This window comes from Myotis nattereri (genome assembly GCF_964212035.1).
Source record: "Myotis nattereri genome assembly, chromosome: 7".
Lineage (NCBI taxonomy): Eukaryota > Metazoa > Chordata > Mammalia > Chiroptera > Vespertilionidae > Myotis > Myotis nattereri.
In genome coordinates this window covers 48,639,123-48,658,375 of record NC_138082.1, presented here as the reverse complement: position 1 = coordinate 48,658,375, position 19,253 = coordinate 48,639,123, and the positions used below count along the sequence as shown (strand labels likewise).

Sequence of the window (19,253 nt, the reverse complement as noted above, 5' to 3'; positions counted from 1 at the left end):
ACTTTCTAGCTACTCAAAGTGGGGTCCCCAGACCAGAACCATCTGGGAGCCTTGGAGAAATGCAAAATCTTGGATCCCACCCTCGTCCTACTGAACCAGAATCTGCATTGTAGCAGGAGCCACAGCTGATTCGATGTGCAAATTGGAGAAGCACTGCTTGAGAGCACTGTCTTCCTACCAGGGGCTACGGCATGATTCAGGATGGCTGGAGGACCTCCAAGTACAGCCAATCCACAGCTTCTCTCTCTCACCTCTGAGACAGAGAGAACCATAGCAGTGGAAAAAAACGTAGAAGGAAAAAAGCTTAGTACGGATTCATGTACCTTATGACACAGTATACGGGCAATACAGTGGTCCCCCTTTAACTCGGGTTTCACTGTCCATGGTTTCAGTTACCTGTAGTCAACTGCAGTCCAAAAATATTAAATGGAAAATTCCAGAAAAAATCCATACATTTCCAATTACAGGCTGTTCTGAGTAGTGGTGAAACCTCTCACCACCCCTCTCAGTTCGGTCCCGGATGTGAATCATCTCTTTGTCGAGCGCATCCAGCCATGAGTCACTTAGTAGCCTTCTCGGTTATCAGATCAGGTAACACTTATCTTACTTAATAATGGCCCCGGAATGCAAGAGTAGTGTAAACTTTATCATAGTGTGTAGGTATGGCAAAAAATAGAATATATAGACAGGGTTTAGTACTGTTCGTGGTTTCAGGCATCCACTGGGGGTCTTGGGACATATTCCCTGCAGACAATGGGGGACGACTTCACTCAACACGAAAATCACATCCTACAGAAACGTCTGACCCAGGGACTCCAACGTGTCAAGCAAGACAAATTCACAGTCAAACAAATAGGCACACCTCTATGGGAATACTCAGGTTTGTACAAAATCTTTTTTTTTTTAATGCATGCAAATAATTGATAATCATAGTGCTTATTAACAGGCCATTAGTAACAGCTGCTCACTCAGGTGCCAGAGCCCTGGAGAAAAACTGCAGGTAAGCATCCTTCCCAGCACAGATGTTTGTAACACTGCTCCTTTCCCTCCCACTCATGAGAACCTCGGAAATGCAACTGTGTGCAGGTGACGTCACTACATCATTAAAGTGATTAACACTGAATCTGCTCATCGTTTAAGCAAGTCAATAATAAATACGTAGGCACCTTACCTACTATTAGTCATCAATTATCTATACACCCCTTCACTATGGAATGGGACACACCACCTGTCCTGCTGGGGAGGGAAGGACCCCAAGAGGGACCAAACAGAGCCCAAAAGGGTTTTCTGAAGCCCTCACTCTCCACCCGATCTCCTTTTCTCCCATAATACTCCTGGTTTTCAATTCCACTTATTCCTTCTTACAAGTAAATGGTGCTCAATGACCTGGTTTGGTTCTATAGGCTACTGCCCCCACCCACCCATGGGGTCCAAGGCATTCAGAGTCAGAAAATACAATCTGACCTATTTCCAGAGTCTGGGACCTAGACAGTCACTTCTCAGCTGCTCTGGACGAATCCGTGTTTTCCCATCTATGCGTGAGAGAGAGGCAGTCCTGACTTTCTTTGAAACGTAAGAGAATGACAATTTCACAGCCTTTGCTGTCAGCAAAAGAAGTCAGAAGTCAGAAGTCTTTTTAGTCACCTTTCAAAATAAAAGAAACCGAAGAAGCAAACCTTCCCATGACTGGTGTCTCATGTGGGTAGGCTCTTAAAGTTGCTATCAACTGGTTTCCTTCAAATGTGCTATATTTTTACTCACAAGGGAGAAGTTCTTAGCACTTGCTTGCACTGTGTACATGGAATCAACATCAATTCGCACCGACATAGATAGATTGTAAGAAAAATTCAACAGGAGGATTCTTGTTAAAAATGCCAAGGCTATACAAGCTGCCACTCCCTCCCCAACTCCACCACCTTCTCACAATCAAGACAACACAGGCTTAAAAGGATAAAGGGAGAGAACAAGAAGTGGTAGTTGTTGTCAATTCACAACTGGCCCACGGTTCAGTTGACTAATACAGGCCATTAGACACAATGTGAGAGAGAGCACTCATTTAAGGAAATAGCAAACTGCAGATAATCTACCCCTCTACGTAAGAGCCACAGAACTTCCCCCAAGCAGGTGCATTTCTGGCGAGATGTGGAGCCAGAGGCAACACCTGGCGCAGCAGACGCAGAAGGAAGGAGGCCATACAGGAGGGCGCAGGGATCCCGGGCCAGCTGTGCTGCAGGTGCCAGCAAAAACCAGCTTTCTGAAGCCCATGGTAGACATGACCAAGAACTCACTAGTGGTGAACTTTCTATCGAGCATGATAATTACAAGGAATAAAGGAAAACCACAGATAATCACCAGGTCACAAATCCATTTTTCTCTGGCTCCCCAGTGGGAGGCAGGAGGGATATCTTAAAAGATGCTCTGGTAAAAGTAGCCAAAGGACAGATACTTGGCTTCCTCTCCCCTCCTTGATATCCTCTGATCTGAACACTTTCAATTCATGACTAAGGCTAACAAAGGGATACTCAGAACATTTTTATGCAACCTTACCCACACACCACTTCACTTGGAGAAAGTCTTGTCAATTTTCCTTATTTTACAGATGAAAATCTGAGCCCCAGGGCAGCTGAACTGTCAAAAGGCATAGAGTTCAAAGGCAAGGGGGTGGGGCAGGGTAGGGGGCAGTTAAGGGCAAGGAAGTGAGCCAAGGACTGAAAGAGACACCAGGAGACCTGAGAGTGATCTGCTTTTACAATCTTCAGAATGAGCTTGACCGAGTCCCCAGTTGCTCATCCCTCAGTCACCTCTTCTGTGAGACCTATTCAGCTGAACTGACAGAGTTGCTACAAGGAGAGCACTGGTGAGCATATTGTACAGGTATCATCATTTCCCAAGCAAACTCATGCTCTGTAGTCAACGGGGCTCGTGGCTGGCCATATCTGCAAAGACAGGCACAAGTAACTTAGATCAAATATTAATTAATAAGTCTAAATTTCCAATGTGATATTCATATATCTGCAGGGGGTCCTTTTCACACAAATCTCCACTCAACTAGCTCTACTATTAGAAGTTTCCAATACACCAGAATAACCCATCTGTACCATTTGAAGAGATGGTCCCTATGGGAGATAATTAAAATAGCACAATTCCAGTTGCCACAAGTATTTAAAGCAACAATTTGCATCATTCCCACAGACTTTTGCAAAGGACTAGTTTGGCTTCAAAGACTCTGGAGTTTTTTAATCTGTGACAATAAAAACTTTACATCTAAAACTCCTAACACTGAGAATTCACTAAAATATGAGGATCACACTCTATTGCTCAGTATTCTTTTCATCTAAAGTGACTACATCATATGTTCAGTAATATATTCAACAACTATTTACTGAGCTCTTTACTAAGTGTCACTTCCAGTTCTAAACACTGGGACTATAGAGCAGAGATCTTGCCTTCATGAAGGTGAACTTTAAATTAGGGTGGGGGTAGGATAGTGAGGAAATACAGATAATAAACAAAATTATGAAGTATAATATACAGCAGTGGTTTTTGAACTTTAGTGTGCATCAGAATCATTAGAGGGCTCTTAAAATACAAATTGTTGGGCCCTACCTCCAGAATTTCTGATTCAGCAGATCCAGGAGTGAAAAAGCACAAGAATTTGCATTTTTATCAAGTTTCCAAGGTGATGGTGAAGCTGCTGGTCTAGAATCACACCTTGAGAACCACTAATAGATCCGGGGATAAAAAGCAGGAGTGGGGGAGCTGCAGTTTACCATAGGATGGCCATGGAAGCCTCCCTGATGTGACATTTGAGTCAAGAATCTGAAGGTGGTAGTAAAGGGTATTCCAGAGAGAGGGAGCAGCCAGTGCAAGGTCCTGAGGCAAAAGCATGCGTGGCAAGGAGGCCAGCTTGACTGGAGTGGGATGAGGGAGAGGAAGATGCAGGAAATGAGCTCAGCCAGATCCTGCGGTAGGCCACCATCAGGATTTTGACTTCGCTCTGAGATGGAAAGACATTAGAGGGTTTTGGGTAAAGGCATGAGATAAGCCGTTAACTGACTGAACAGCATAATTCTGGACGCCATGTGGGGAACTACACATGAGGGGAAGATCAGAAGAAGAGTACCATTTAGGGGGTGACCCTATGAACCCAGGCAGGAGATGATGGTGGCTTGGATCAGGATGACAGCAGGGGAGGTGCAGTGACGAGGTTAACAACAGGATTTGCTGACCAAATGGACAGGACACAGGGTATGAGAGAAAGAGAAATGTCGGTGAGCACCACACTTGTGGTCTGTCCACTAGAAGGATGGAGCTGCCATTAAAAGAGGTGGGGAGGGCTGTGGGAAGGGCACTTTGTTGGGGCCCTGGGGTCCCAGGGTTCTTCTGTATGGCAGCTATACGATCTGTAGAGGGAAAGGAAACTTGAGAACCCAAGAACATCATTTTACAGGTGATACACGGCTAGGAAAGAACTTGGCAGCAGGCACAGGGGACATTAGAAACCCAGGGGGCTAGACAGTGCTGGCGACTGGTATCCTCAAGTTTACTTTATAAAATCAAGTGTTAAGCCATATTCTACGGAGTATAAATACATGTTCACATTATTTCAATTTCCTAAAAATCTCTAATCTTACGATATCTGTAGTAACTTATAAGATGTATTAGTCAAAAGCACCTATCCCTAAATCATTCACAGTTACAATACATATTTAAGGTTTATCCCCAGGACAACCTACTAAACTAAACCTAATGTGGCCCACTTAGATTCCTCAAGCAGGTGCACTTCTCTTCACTTACAAATCTTTGACATTCAATTCTATCGCCAACTTTCCATGTCTGTTTCACCTGCAGGGTTACCTCCATGGGAGTCGACACCATGTCTCCTCCGTGGCTTACCACCCTATCAGCTCAGAGGCCTGTGCCTGGATCACAGTCAGTGCTCAGTAAGTATCTGTCAGCTGCCCACTTAAGAAATATTAAACCCAGACACCTAGTGTTCACCTTTTCACCAGGGAAGGAACATTTTTCTGTTTTAACAAATGGAGGTTCTGGGAAACAGAAAAATGAAAAAAAAACAACAACAACAAAAAAACACGATCCAGCAGAGAACTGACTTGAATGTCTCTGCTCTCAGTCTAAAAGTTCTTGTTTTTCCCAGGCTTTCACAGCTTGTGGTAATATATAAAATTTAATGTAATCATGACAAAAAAGGCCCTTTAAGGCAGGACAGAGGAAAGGAAGGTGGAGATGCGAGGGAGGGAGGAGGGAGAGGGAAGAGTGAGGCATCTGCCTCACGTCCTCCGGGACGCTCTTCCCGGAAGCACAGCTCTGTCCCCACGCAGCTAACGGTGCACAGCTGGGTGCACAGCTGCAGGAGACGTCCAGCAGGAAAGCAGAGCAAAGCGATGCTCCCCACTGGGCTCACCCCACCAAGACTTCCTAAAGCTGCCGCTCAACTACTGCTGGCAGCTGGTACAGGATGGGAAGCTGCTTAAAATTTTCCCAAGTATTTCTCACCCATGGTGTGCAGCTGGGATGGAAAACGAAGTTTCCATAATCGATTGCATTCTCAGTTCCAGCCAGAGGTTTCACACATGTCGCCATTTTCCAAGATTCCCAAATTCAGGGGGCCATAATAATCCGCTGTCCTTATTTACTTAAACCAAGTGTGTGTGTGTGTTTGTGTGTGTGTGTGTGTGTGTGTGTGTGTGTGTGAATTCTGGCAAGTTTAATTATAAACTTCCTGAAACTCAAACCACATATTGTGGTTCACTAGAATGCACTGTATAGCCCCCAAAGGTTTTATTCTGCACATGTCCTCTGCTTTCTGAATGTAGCCAATGGCCTTCACTCCTATGCTCTGCTTCAGTCTTCCTTAACATTAATCGTGTCATCATCTGCTGGCTGAGGCAGAGCTTGCTTAAAATCAAAGCTGAAAAGTGTTTGTTAAAAAACTATTTTCAGCCTTAAAACTACGCACTCGCATACATACCTAAATATTTTCTATTTCGCCTCCCTGTCTGTTAAGCTGGTATATCCGAACTTGTTTGAGCTTTCAGCTGCGACTTACAGACCCACCCTCTACCACCATCAGGCGGGTGCGTGCGCACAACCTGCCAAGACAGGGTGTCCAGCACGCCTGCCGTGCAGTTCTCACTGACCAAAAGTTTGGGAGCACCTGTCCTGTGTCAGGCACTGTTGGGGGGTGCTGAGATGGAGTGTTTACAGCTGGTAAGTATATGATCTGTAGGGAAGAGGGGACGCAGAGACCCAGGTTCACTGCCATCTAGTTGGAGTGTATAAAGGAGGGCACTTTCAAGCCTCCAGGGTAAGGTGCTTGACGTAATGAGGGTGGCTCTCGAAGAGGTGAAGCAGAAAGCACAGGTGGAGGAGACAGGGAAAAACAGCAGGGGCCTTCACGGGCCTTTGAGGGCAGCCGGAGCTTTATGCCATCAGCAAGTTTCTAACTTTGCACCGGGGAACTGTATGGTCAGACTGGCGTGGTAGATTTTTCACTCTGGTGATACTAGGGAAATCAAAGGGCTAACGGAGGAAGAGCAAAATGATATGGCGGGAGGTGAGATGGGGTGCTTATAGCCTGTCTTCCCTAGCCGCCTCCTGTCGATGTTACAACAGCCTAAATAATTAAAGGGCACCAAACCCATCTCAATAAAAAAGCAGTATGGCCTAACCAGTTCTAAACCAAAATGTGTGTTAACTCGTTTAGCCCTCTAGCACAAGCATTTTCCCATTGCACAGATGTGGAGACTGAGTAGCGAGAGATTAAATGTCTTAGTTACAGGGTTAGAAGGAGCAGTGCAGGGATGTGAACCAAAGAAGTCTGGTGTCAAAGCCCACACACTCTTAAATCTGATGACAAGTCATCATTCCCTGATCTGGATGTCCGAGGAGCTTTCTGAGTTTTTTTGACACTAGCCAGAATACATACAGGGAGCCCATATTACCTGCTTGAAGCAGCAGCCTCTCGTCCTTACAACACAGAAAATACTCTTTCCACCCGCCCCTTGTCAAAGTGCACTTCACTGGAGCCAAAGAACACAGGAGGGCAACAAAAGGAACTATCAGCTGTGGCCTAAAACTCCACCACCGTGCACACCTCCCTCTGGCTCCTTGAGAAAAATATCTGAGTACTGGAAGCAAGTTAAGTCTAGTTCCACGTTTTCCTGGTAGAAGTTTTAGTCATAGTGTTAGATGCAGACTGAAGCTGAAAATGTATTCAAAGGCTGACTAAGGATATAATCTCCCTCCCAGAAAACCGAGATGCTACCCCGAGTCATACCAATGTGCCTCGTCAGTGAAAAGCCTAGTGCTTAAGCTTTATCTCATGGCCTCAGATACATTACGATAGGGGTAGTGATAAATTTCTAGAATTCTGGCTGCCTGAGCTCAGTACCAGATTTGGTTTCTGTTAGGAAAACTGGGGATGGAAAACTCAGACTCACACACACTCACACACCCCTAAAAGGCAAAAGTGAGTGAAAATGAGCATGAGCTCTTCCTCGTATAATGTAGTTGTTAGTACATCCTTCTAGAAAGTTCTTTAGAAAAGCAATGTTGTGAAATCAACATCTTTATAGCACCTGAAGAGTGGTCACCATTTCAAAGACTACTAAGATCAATATATCTGCAGTGACCACCCCAAAGGTACCTGTTTATGTGAATTTCTGTTGGCTTAGAACAGAGTCTCATTAATTCCGGACAAACGGGCTGAGTCACTGGCCAGACAAAGCACTAAGCTCTTCCTGACAATATGACAGAGCATCAAACTGGAAAATAAAATGCGGGGCCGTGGGAAGAGCATGACTTTCAAAGAGCCACTCCTTCTAGCACGTAGTACAGCAGAAACGATTACTATTACCACGGCCTCCTATCCAACCCTATTCTCAGGGAGTCACAAGACAGACAGGCTGTCCAAGCACAGAAGAAATCATAAGATGTAAAGCCTTTTTCCAACCTTTTCCAGTCTGAAGAGGGTGTGTTGTCACTACTGTGCTTCATTCTGCCCCAAATGCTGCCTGAAGAGGACTGCTTCTCCTAAAACCTTACAAATGACGCCATGTGTCTCGACTTGGAGAAGGGGGAAAAGGTGCTGAATGTGTTTCCTAGCCCAAAACAAAATCAATTTATGCAGAGATGTGCAGGGGTTAGTGACTGCTAACGGTCTTCCGCCCAAAACTGAGGTTTCCATCCAGATTTGGGATTCTCTCCCTGGAAGTCCCACGGATGTGGGTCAAGGGCTCTAGAGCCAGACTGCCCAGATTTGGAGCCTGACTCCACCACTTGTGCTATGAGTGCCCTGGGCAACTACCTTCCCCTCTGAACCTTCGGTTTTAGTCTGTAAAATGGGTGTAAAAGTAGCACTTCCCCACAGGACTGTGGTGAGGACTGAATGAGTCACAAAGCGTCAGCAGGGCACCTGGCCTGGCACACAGGAAGCACTCCACACACATCAGTTCCTGGTTTCATACCCACCGTCGATGAAACGTACGTTATTCCCACGCATTTGTACCGTTGGAAACAGAACCAAGTATATTAGCCTTATTCTCCCTTGTTGGCTGCATAGTAAGATGGGTGTTTTTTGTGGTTTCAACCAGGCCCTTTAATTTTCCCTTTCCTAACCAAAAGTTCTGAGAAAGGAAATATGTGTAAATACAATAGAGGAAGTGACTTTTTTAAAAATAAAGATTTTGCTTTCTATTAGAATAGCAAAAATACTCTTTTTAGCCCTGGCCGGGTGGTTCAGTTAGTTGGCGCGTCATCTCATATACCAAAAGATTGCAGGTTCAATTCCTGGTCAGGACATAGGTTGTGGATTCAATCCCCTGTCAGCATGAGTACAGGAGGCAACTGATTGATATCTCTCTCTCTCTCTCTCTCTCTCTCTCTCTCTCTCTCCCCACCCCCCCTTTTCTCTCTCTAAAATCAATAAACATATCCTCAGGGGAGGATAAAACAAAACTCTTTTTAAAAGCCATGTTCATAATAATACTCTCAAGATAAAATAAACACACATTACATTCAAAGTAATAAATGCAAACTTCTCCCCTGTTTAACTTTTATTTCAAAATACAAGGCCTAAAGAGCATAAAGATGTAGAGCAGTGGTTCTCAACCTTCTGGCCCTTTAAATACAGTTCCTCATGTTGTGACCCAAACATAAAATTATTTTCATTGCTACTTTATAGCTGTAATGTTGCTACTGTTATGAATCGTAATGTAAATGTCTGATATGCAGGATGGTCTTAAGCGACCCCTGTGAAAGGGACGTTCGACCACTAAAGGGGTCGCGGCCCACAGGTTGAGAACCGCTGATGTAGAGGGAAGAGGGCATACAGTCTGAGTGAAAGTAATGTTCCATTTGCTCAAATATAACAGGTAGCAACACTGTGCTGTCGCTGTGAGTCTCCACTCTCAAGGCCCCCACATCACCCACGGGCACAAATGCCAGCAAAAGACCCACAGACTCTGGGGTCAGCTTTTGTTCCGTGACCAACTGGTCAAATTCCTATAAAATGGAGATACCAGTGGCATCTACCTAAGGAGGAAACATTCCAAATATGTGTTAAATGATAGTCTTACTTCATAGTTAAAACAAAAAAATTAATTCTAAATACTCAGGTCAGAAACTATGGAGAAAATGAAATGTGAATTCTCGAAAGTTCTAGCTCCAGAGCTATAAAGAGTGCAGTTAAATGCCTGTTCACCCACCATTATGTGTCGAGGGATGGCAATTTTAGTTCGTGTTATACGCAGGCATGAGGTCACAGACACAGAAAGCGTACCAAAGCCCAGCGTGGCTGTACACACAGTCCTCCCCACGTGCCAGGCACTGTTCTGAGCACTTTGCATGGAGTCATTAACCCTCACAACACCCAGGTGCTGGCTCCCTGCACATGCCCTGCAGAGCCCCGCAGCCCCACAGAGCGCGTGTACTGGGTTACACTCACCACTAACTACCACCCACAGTGGGGAAAAGAACCAGAGGCCCGAGAGGGGGAGGAAGTCCGGAAATCTGAGAAAAAGAGAAAGACACTGTGCTCCAGAAGGCCCGGGGATGGAGCTCGGGTCCTTAATCTGACAAGAACAGTGGGATGAGGTCACTGGCTGGGTATCAAGTGGCGGAACACGGCAGGGGTTGATCCATCTCCATGTTCCTAAGGCAGTTCACTGCTACTTTGATCCTCGTACTGAGAAATGATCATTTTATCACAAAACAGAAACAGTTAGTTGCACTTCCATATCAGCTTAGAGAAAGATGAATGAGAAGTTAACTTCTAAGTTCCCTAATTAGTAAGCACTGCCTTTGTGAAACCCATAGAGCTCCTCAGAGTTGAACCTCTTACAGGACAAATCTGAGGTGCCTATGACCTCCAGGCAGTGCGAGGGAGAGGCAGTGTGATCCTGTTGGTGGTAATAACAGCAGCCACAATAGCAACGGGAGCAATAGTAGTAACAGTACTAGAAGTGCCAGCAACAGCCACAGCGGAGCAGCAGCTGCTGGTATTTACCAAGTGCCTATCATATATGGATGCTGGCCACTGTTAAGGTCACTGGACATAAAGAGCCTCATTTGACACAAAAATAATGAGGTGGGTTATATTTGTATTTCCCTCTATGGAATCTGAGTCTTAAAGAGGTTAGGGAACCTGACCAAGGTCAGAGAGCTTGAGTGGTGACCTGGGAATTTCAGCCCAGGCTGATGACCCCCAAGCTTGTACTTAACTAGACTACTCTGGTGCTGAACGGTTTGAAGCTTTTGTCCACAAATGTGTTCAGTTATCACTTGTTTAGTTGAAGTATTTTTTTTTTCAAACTGTCCTTAGCCTGTGGAATAAGGACCATTCTTCATTCTTTACAATGAGGACAAGATTTTACATTTGTGTGTGTGTGTGTGTGTGTGTGTGTGTGTGTGTATATGGCACTAACTTGGATGCCTCAAGAACAAAATTCAACATTAATAAGAAGAGCCACCAAAGCAGGGAGGGAGAAGATAATGAATCAAGAATGGCCAAAGACTGATAAGGTGATGGGTACAAGAGGGTTCTTCCAATTTTCTCTCTTCTTTGGGCTATGCTTGAAATTTTGCATTAATAAGAAGTTTGAACATGGCTTTTACTATTGAAAGTTCATTACTAACTCATTTCCTTTCATTTGTTTTACTAGGTCAGAACTTACATGGTTTAAAATTCAACATGTTATGAAAGTCATACACTAAGCAGTGAGGGGTAAACAACAAATCAAAGAGATGACTCAAGGCCTATCCTTGTGCTGGGTGTGCGTTTGTTTTCTGTTGAAACTCTTGCATTTCGAATAACTCCAAACCCTCCAATTTGTTTAGAAACAAAACTGGGACCAAGGACTGTGATCAACTCTCATGTAATAACCAAATTCATGCTAAACACACACACACGCAGACAGACACACACACACACACACACACACACACAAAGAAACAGGGCTCTTTCCCTCCAACTCAAAAAAGAAGCAGATTAGGCTGATTCAACATTTGGGGCGAACTCCAACATTCTTCAACGACAGACGTTAGGTCAGCAATTCTCACCAAGGACAATGCTAGTAATATCTCATGCCTGGAGCCAGAAGGCTGAACCCCCTTCAGTGACACGGACAGTCCATTACAGGGAAGGACTGTCCAGCCAAAAATGCCAAAAGCACTGATCGCCGAGAGGACTGCTGAGACAGGCCTTCATGGCCAGGGGTAAAGCAAGAGTCAATCTGCATCCGGCTACATATTACCCCAGGCCACTCATATTCCTCGAGGAGATGAACAAACTGAGATGTTCTGCACATAGAGGGGCTGCCTGATGCATTCACTCGGTGGACACTTACTTGTCAGCGTGCCAAACGACGGTGCAGAATAGCCAGGCAGGTCAGATTGAAGAGCAGAGTAAGCCCTAGATTTTAAGAGCTCACAATTCTTTCTACCACCTCTTTCGAAATAAAAGATTTTAAATTAACGTGTACAATGCTTTAAACTTTCAAACTTATAAAAAAAACTCTCAAGATTTTTTGCAGCTATATAAATATCACCAGTATTCAATCTAAACGGTAGAAAATATAATTAAAAGTAAAATTGTCCTTTATCAAAGGGCTATTATTTCTAGGATGGTCTAACAAAGATTTATCAAAACAATAGGAAAACGTGTTACGCCTAAGAACCAAACATTCTATAACACAGAAGCCCAAATACATTCTTAAACCAGATTACGTGTATTTATTCATTTCTTAGGCACGATTCTATATTCCTTGAAAATGTAACACTTCTGTAAACAAGTAAAGATTTTATCTGTATCAGCTTTACCTGCTATTTGTACTGAACCATCCTCACCCAGAAGAATATTACCAGCTTTCAAATCCCTATTAGAAAAAAAAGAAGAAGAAGAAGAATGAATTGTGCAGTACCAATATTATATTGCATTAATTCATTCAGGGAGATTTTAAAGCATATCATAGAATACAGCTAGTTTGGCATTATTTTATAAATACTAAAATTATATCATAGATTTCAAAAGTTATAAAATACATGTGATTTTATAGTTTGTCCCTCGGGAGTGGTTGGGATGTTAGTAACAAATATTTTCTGTGAAATCAATATCCAGATTTAATTAAATCAATAGTGAGTAGATGCTTTCTTTTATGTTAGAGTTAAGATTGTCCATATATTCACAATACTATTGTTTTATCAAGAATTAAAGCCAAGCCTATGTAAAGCTGTTCTATTTGTCTGTGGTGTAATTCCAAATTAATCCCATCAGCCTCTTAAACAATTGATTTGGTCAGTCTCTCCTCTGAAGAGACACTGCTTATGAACAAGACTTACAATCTACACTAATAAAAGAGAAACATGGTAATTGGCATACGACCGCTACCCTTTTCATTGGCTAATCAGCGAGATATGCAAATTAACTGTCAGCCAAGATGGCGGCCGGCAGCCAGGCAGCTTGAAACTAACATGAGGCTTGCTTGCCTCAGTGACGGAGGATTGTTGGAGGAAACCAACGTCCCCCACCTGCGGCTGCAGGCCTCTGAGCGGACAGTTTAAGAAACATTGTAACAAATACCGCCGGACTTCAGCCAGAAGATTCGCAACATTGTAAGCAAAGGCCAGAAACCTACTTTCAGCCACAGAGGCCTAAGAGCTGGAGCCAAGCCTCAAGGTAAAGCTGGCCCAGAATAAAAGAAAAAAAGGAGCGGTTGGGAACTTCAGTCACTCCCAGCCTGAAAACAGCCCTCAGCCCCTCACCCAGACTGGCCAGGCACCCCAGTGGGGACCCCCACCCTGATCCAGGACACCCTTCAGGGCAAACCAGCCGGCCCCACCTGTGCACCAGGCCTCTACCCTATATAGTGAAAGGGTAATATGCCTCCCGGCACCGGGATCAGCGTGACAGGAGGCAGCGCCCAAACCCCCTGATCGCCCTGCAGCTCTGTGTGTGACAGGGGGCGGGGCCCCAACCCCCTGAGCAGCCCTGCTCTGTGCCTGATAGGGGGGAGCTCCCCAACACCACCCCCCCACGGGCCCTGCTCTGTGTGTGATGGGGTAGAGCCATAACCTCCCCATCGGCCCTGCCCTGAGTGTGACAGTGGCGGCGCCCCAACCCCCTGATCGGCCCTGCTCTGTGGGTGATAGAGGGTGGTGCGCCAACCCCCTGATGGGCCCTGCTCTGTGTGTGACGGGGGCAGCGCCCCAACCCCCTGATTGCCCCTGCTCTGTGCGTGACAGGGGTGGCGCCGCAACCTCCCCATCACCCTGCCTTGAGTATGACAGGGGACGGTGCCCCAACCCCCCAATTGGTCCTACCCTGAGCGTGACTGAGGGTGGCATCACAACCTCCCAATCTGCCCTGCTCTGTGCATGACGGGGCGGCACCCCAACTCCCCAATCGGCCCTGCTCTGAGCCTGACCAGGGGCTGCACCTAGGGATTGGGCCTGCCCTCTGCCACCCGGGAGCAGGCCTAAGCCAGCAGGTCGTTATCTCCCGAGGGGTCCCAGACTGCGAGAGGGCACAAGCCGGGCTGAGGGACCCTCCCCTCCCCCCCGAGTGCACAAATTTTTGTGCACCGGGCCTCTAGTATTCTATAATATATTTCTTCAGTGTGCTGAGTGGTCTTAATAATTTAAAAATGACAATCTATAAGTTTAGTTTCTAAAGTAATATTTTTTCTAATTATTGAAAGAAAGTAAAATGCTCACTTATAGTTCTGAGTAGGGAAATTAAAATATTAGTATTACTGGTAAATGGTTATTTATTTACAACTATAGCTAAGAGCCCCCGTAACGCTAACCCATCCAAAACACCGGGTTCTCATAGTCTATGCTGTTTGGCTATCTAAATTGGCATTTTATATCTCAAGGAAGATGAAATCAGTGCCTCCTCCTTCCCTCTCACCATCATGTCAAAAATAATGAACATATCACAATGTCTGAAACAGTCTAGCCTGTATTAGAAAGTTAGAAATGATATCCAATTCAAATGGGCATGCTTGAAGAGCAACAGGTGAACTGATGTTTTTTCATGAGTCCACTCAGTACCCTTTATATTCTATTTTCTTTCTTAAGTATCCCCCCTCCATCTATGTAGCCTAAGTTAGAAATAGTGCCAATACCTACCTACCTGCAATATGTCTTTCCTTAATAGTCTTTATTAACTAGGACTAAAGATACAGCTGAATTTGAACATCTCTGCAGATGCCATACCTGTGAATCTGGCCATTTCTGTGTAGATAGTCTAAGCCTTCCAAAACCTCTTTAAGAATTGTTGCTATTATTGCCTCTTCCAGAACTCCGTTCTTGTGTTCTCCTCGGTTGACGATGTATTTTATGATATCCAACATTGAACCTAAGTGGACAGGCAGAAGAATCGAAAAAACTGGGTGAGCGTCCTCATTGCCTTTCCAGAACAGGGTTCCCTATTTAGAAAAGTAAATGAGGACATAAAAATATGTTTTTTGTTTACAAATATCCCCAAGGCACACAAACACTCACATGGCAACCCATGGCCAGACACAATACATACAAGTTTGCAGGGTCACTTTCAGTTGAAGTCAGTGAGAAGGATTCTGGGTCAGGAACCAGAAGACTATTCAGGGCCACTTCCAGGTGAACCCCTTTTTCCCTAGACATGCAGTTGGTTACAGACTCAAAAGAGGGTTCAAGACATCTGAACTGAAAAAAGAAAGGACGAGGAGGCCAGGAGAGAGGCGGCAGTGAGCCACCCAGAGCAGCTGATACAGGTGGGAGGGGAGAGAAAAGGCGTATTGCCTCCAGGCCTGCTGGTAACCGCAAGATTCCTTTCTGTGACTCCAGGCAATGTGTATTTTCACTGACGTGGTAGTTGATGTACTGACTTTCTATAATAAAAGAATGAATACACAGTGCTCTGCTATAATAAACTGATTAGCATCCTTGGCACTGTGAATTCATGTTTCAGCACAGAGTAATTAATATTCCGAACCTCTGGGTCATTTTAAAAACCAATATCCCCCAGGGTGAGTCAACATTTCTGATGTGTTAACAAATGGCTTACCTCAGGACCTGACTTAGGCTCCAAGCTCTCCATGATTAACTAAGACGGCTGAGTTTCCTCATCAGACGTTACTACACCAGATTAACCACCCACCCCTCATTAAGAGATGGAACGTGATAAAATATTATAGAAGAAAACAAATGCACATGTCCGACCTCAGAGAGAAATGGAACATCTGTTTATTAATTGACTCTTGGATTTTTGGCTCATTCAGAATATTATACTTCCAAAACCATTTATTGTTACCTTATAAGGACACACCATACCGGGCATATATGCAGTTCTGGCCTGGCCTGCTGAAAGCAAGCTGAGCAAGCATCCACTTCTGCCCACACTCGCCTTCCCTGTGGAAACGTAAAGCCTGGTCCCCTTACCCACTAAAGCCCAAGAGACTAAACTGTATTCTTTTAAAAGACAATGAAATTTTCTAGTGAGTCCTGAGGAAAGTGGGCAGGGGATATTCTCAGGCTTATAAAAGGTTAATTGGGATAAAAATAAATAAAGAGAGGAAGTAAAATCCTCAGCCTGAACAGAGTATCTGGGGCCATTCAGCGTCCCAGGTTATCGTGGGTGGGCCCCTCGAGAAGAGACTAGATCAGCAGTTCTTAACCTATGTGTCCCGACCCCTTTGGGGGTCGAACGACCCTTTCACAGGGGTCACCTAAGACCATCGGAAAGCACATATATAATTACATATTGGTTTTGTGATTAGTCACTATGCTTTAATTATGTTCAATTTGTAACAATGAAATTGGGGGTCACCACAACATGAGGAACTGTATTAAAGGCTCGCGGCATTAGGAAGGTTGAGAACTAGACTGGACTAGATCCTCTCATCGATAAAGTGCCATCCTCAAGAAGCAGGCCTGACACTTGAGCGCTGTGTCCGGCTCCAATAGGCTTCCTTTTGCTACTGTCTTTCCTTTTTCATTTCACTTTTTAATTAAAAACCAAGTAGGCACCCAAGGAAACAATGGCGCACAGGACTGACAATACTAGAATAGAACCGAACTCAGAGCTGCCAGGCTCCCTACTTAGACTCCACAGCAGCCCCAAGGCCATTACAACGCATTCATCATCTCATTTCTGGGCTTCTGCTTGATCCAACATACTTTCTTTAAAAAAATAAAATAAAATAAAATAAAATAAAATAAAATAAAATAAAATAAAATGCCTCCCTGGTTCAGCCTTAGCTGGCAAAGGGTCTGCAGATGAAATTGGGCTGCTTACAGCCCATGTTGTGCTGAGCCAGTTTGGGCTTCATCCAGGCACCACAAAATGTTCTCCTTTGCTCCTTAACCACACTTCACATCTCAGGGTGCTAGACAGTGCGTGGTGCCCTGGAGAGAGGACACGCTGGAGAAGTGGGGATGCTGGATATTATGAAGGAAATAACTCGCTTTCTGTGCTTCAACGTGGGGGCCTGTAGAGTGAAGGTGGTAATACGTCCGGCACTCCTTTGAAATCAACAGGTCCTACAATCACACATTCCAGCACTGACAGTAACTGTGACCTTGGGCAAGCTATTTAATTCTCTGACCTTTCAGAAAACAGGGATGGTGACACCTGCCATTCAAGGATATTGCCCACACTCCATGAAATAAGTACAATGCCTTGAACAGGATCTAGCCACAGAGGAAGTGTTCGACAAAGTTAAAGGTTATCATTATCATTCCCTATCAATTATGATGCTAAAAGGTTAAAAGAAATAAAATACAGAAGTGCAAAAGTGCCGTATCAATTATACAGTCCAGGGCTTTTATAACTTCAGTGATCAGAGGCTAGTTCGAGAAAGTGACTTTCCCTGCCCGAGTGCAAACATGTGATGAAAAAGTGCCACTTCTGATCAATACCGCACGCAAATAATTTAACATGTAGAAAGTCTCTCTCCGTTTCAATTGAGACAACATTTACTGAGGACCCAATGGGTCTCAGATGCAATGAATTAAAAGTGCATTCGAACCTTAGCTCAGTGGATAGAGCACCGGCCCGTGGACTGAAGGGCATGTACACAGGTTGCAGGCTCAATCCCTGGCCCCGGTCAGGCCGCATGTGAGAGACACCAATTGATGTGTCTCCCTCACATCAATGTTTCTCTCGCCCTGTCTCTCCACCTCCTTTCCACTCTCTCTAAAAATCCAGAGAAAGATATCCTTGGGTGAGGATTAACAAAAGAAACAAACAAAAAAGTACATTCAACTGTGCTTGCTTCACGAATCTAAATCTGCACTGTCCAACACTGTAGCCACTAGCCACCTGCATTATTTAAATATAAGCTAATTAAAACAAAACAGAAATTGAGTCCCTTAGGAGCACCAGCCAATGTCAAGTGCTCAGCAGCCACATGTAACTAGCAGACACTGGATAGCTCAGCTATCGAACATTCCCATCGCCACAGCACTGAAATAAAGCATTAGATTGCAATGTGTCAAGGACTTGAATAATGTTAAAAAGGAAGGGCTTGGGGAAGGCAGAAATGGTTCACAGTTGTGAAGAGAGTACGGGATAGCTGCAGAGAGCAGGTGAGCTTTTAGGACTTGAACACATGGAGAGGAAAGAGCAGATCTAGGGCTGAGGGGCAGTGCAGGTGAGGGCACAGAGACATCAGAGAGCAGGAAGGATTTAGGGAGTCTAACCTACGCCACGAAAATCGGAGTAGAGGGGGACACATATTCTAGAAGTTAAGCTGAACTGGACTTTATTCTCTAAGCCAGTAATAAATCATGCAAACCTTTTTAAAATTGATTTTAAAAAGGGAGAGAGAGTGAAACATCAATGAGAGAAACATTGATAGGCTGTCTCCCACTGGGGATTGAGCCTGCAACCTGGGCATGTGCCCTGACCATGAATAGAACCAGGAACCTCTTGGTGCATGGGACAATGCTCAACCAACTGAGCCACACCGGCCAGGGCCCATGCAAAACTTAAATATAGGTGGAAGGGGATCAAATCTGAAATCTTAATTAATATGCAGGCTTCTACAGAAGGAAAACAAGCAAACAATGACAAAATCCACTTACCTCCACTTAGTAATTTCATGACCAGCCAAAGTTCATCTTTTACCACAAAAGAGGTGTAATAGGTCACTACGTTGGGATGGCTGCACTGACTCATGGCTTGAATTTCTTTCTATAAAAAAAAGCAAAACATGACATAGTAGTGCCATGGGATAAAAATCAGGAAAACACAAGTGAACCACAGTTGAGCATCTGGCTAACTTCCCTACTAACAAGCATACCTGGGGAGGGGGGCTGTGGTAGGGGGCTGCCTAAACCTTTACTTCCAAGTAGCTACATCAGACCTAACCCTCTTACCCTCATTATCAACTTGCTAGAATCGGAAAGGTCTGTGTAGACCATAGACCTCTGAACCAGCCACAGGTCAGAGGAATTTCAGATCACCATATTGCCCACACCAGTGGTTGGCAAACTCATTAGTCAACAGAGCCAAATATCAACAGTACAATGAATGAAATTTCTTTTGAGAGCCAAATTTTTTAAACTATATAGGTAGGTACATTGTTATTAACTTAATTAGAGTACTCCTAAGGCTTAGGAAGAGCCACACTCAAGGGGCCAAAGAGCCGCATGTGGCTCACGAGCCGCAGTTTGCCAACCACTGGCCCAGATGACCCCCCACTCTGCCAGCAACGACCCTGCAGTACATGACTAAGTGCCTCCGACCTGAA

The 19,253-nt window shown here is 44.7% G+C and overlaps 1 protein-coding gene across 1 annotated transcript in view; it reads right to left on the bottom strand.

Annotated features, from left to right (window-relative positions):
* The window catches only part of STK39 (serine/threonine kinase 39), a gene marked incomplete at its 5' end in the record, with an annotated part of 266,483 nt that overhangs the window by 170,342 nt on the left and 76,888 nt on the right, over positions 1-19,253 (bottom strand). Inside the window, 3 exons of the mRNA XM_081096279.1 lie at positions 12,340-12,395; positions 14,737-14,878; positions 18,586-18,694. Of these exons, the coding sequence (XP_080952405.1) occupies positions 12,340-12,395; positions 14,737-14,878; positions 18,586-18,694 (307 nt within the window). The remainder of the gene's footprint in view (positions 1-12,339; positions 12,396-14,736; positions 14,879-18,585; positions 18,695-19,253) is intronic.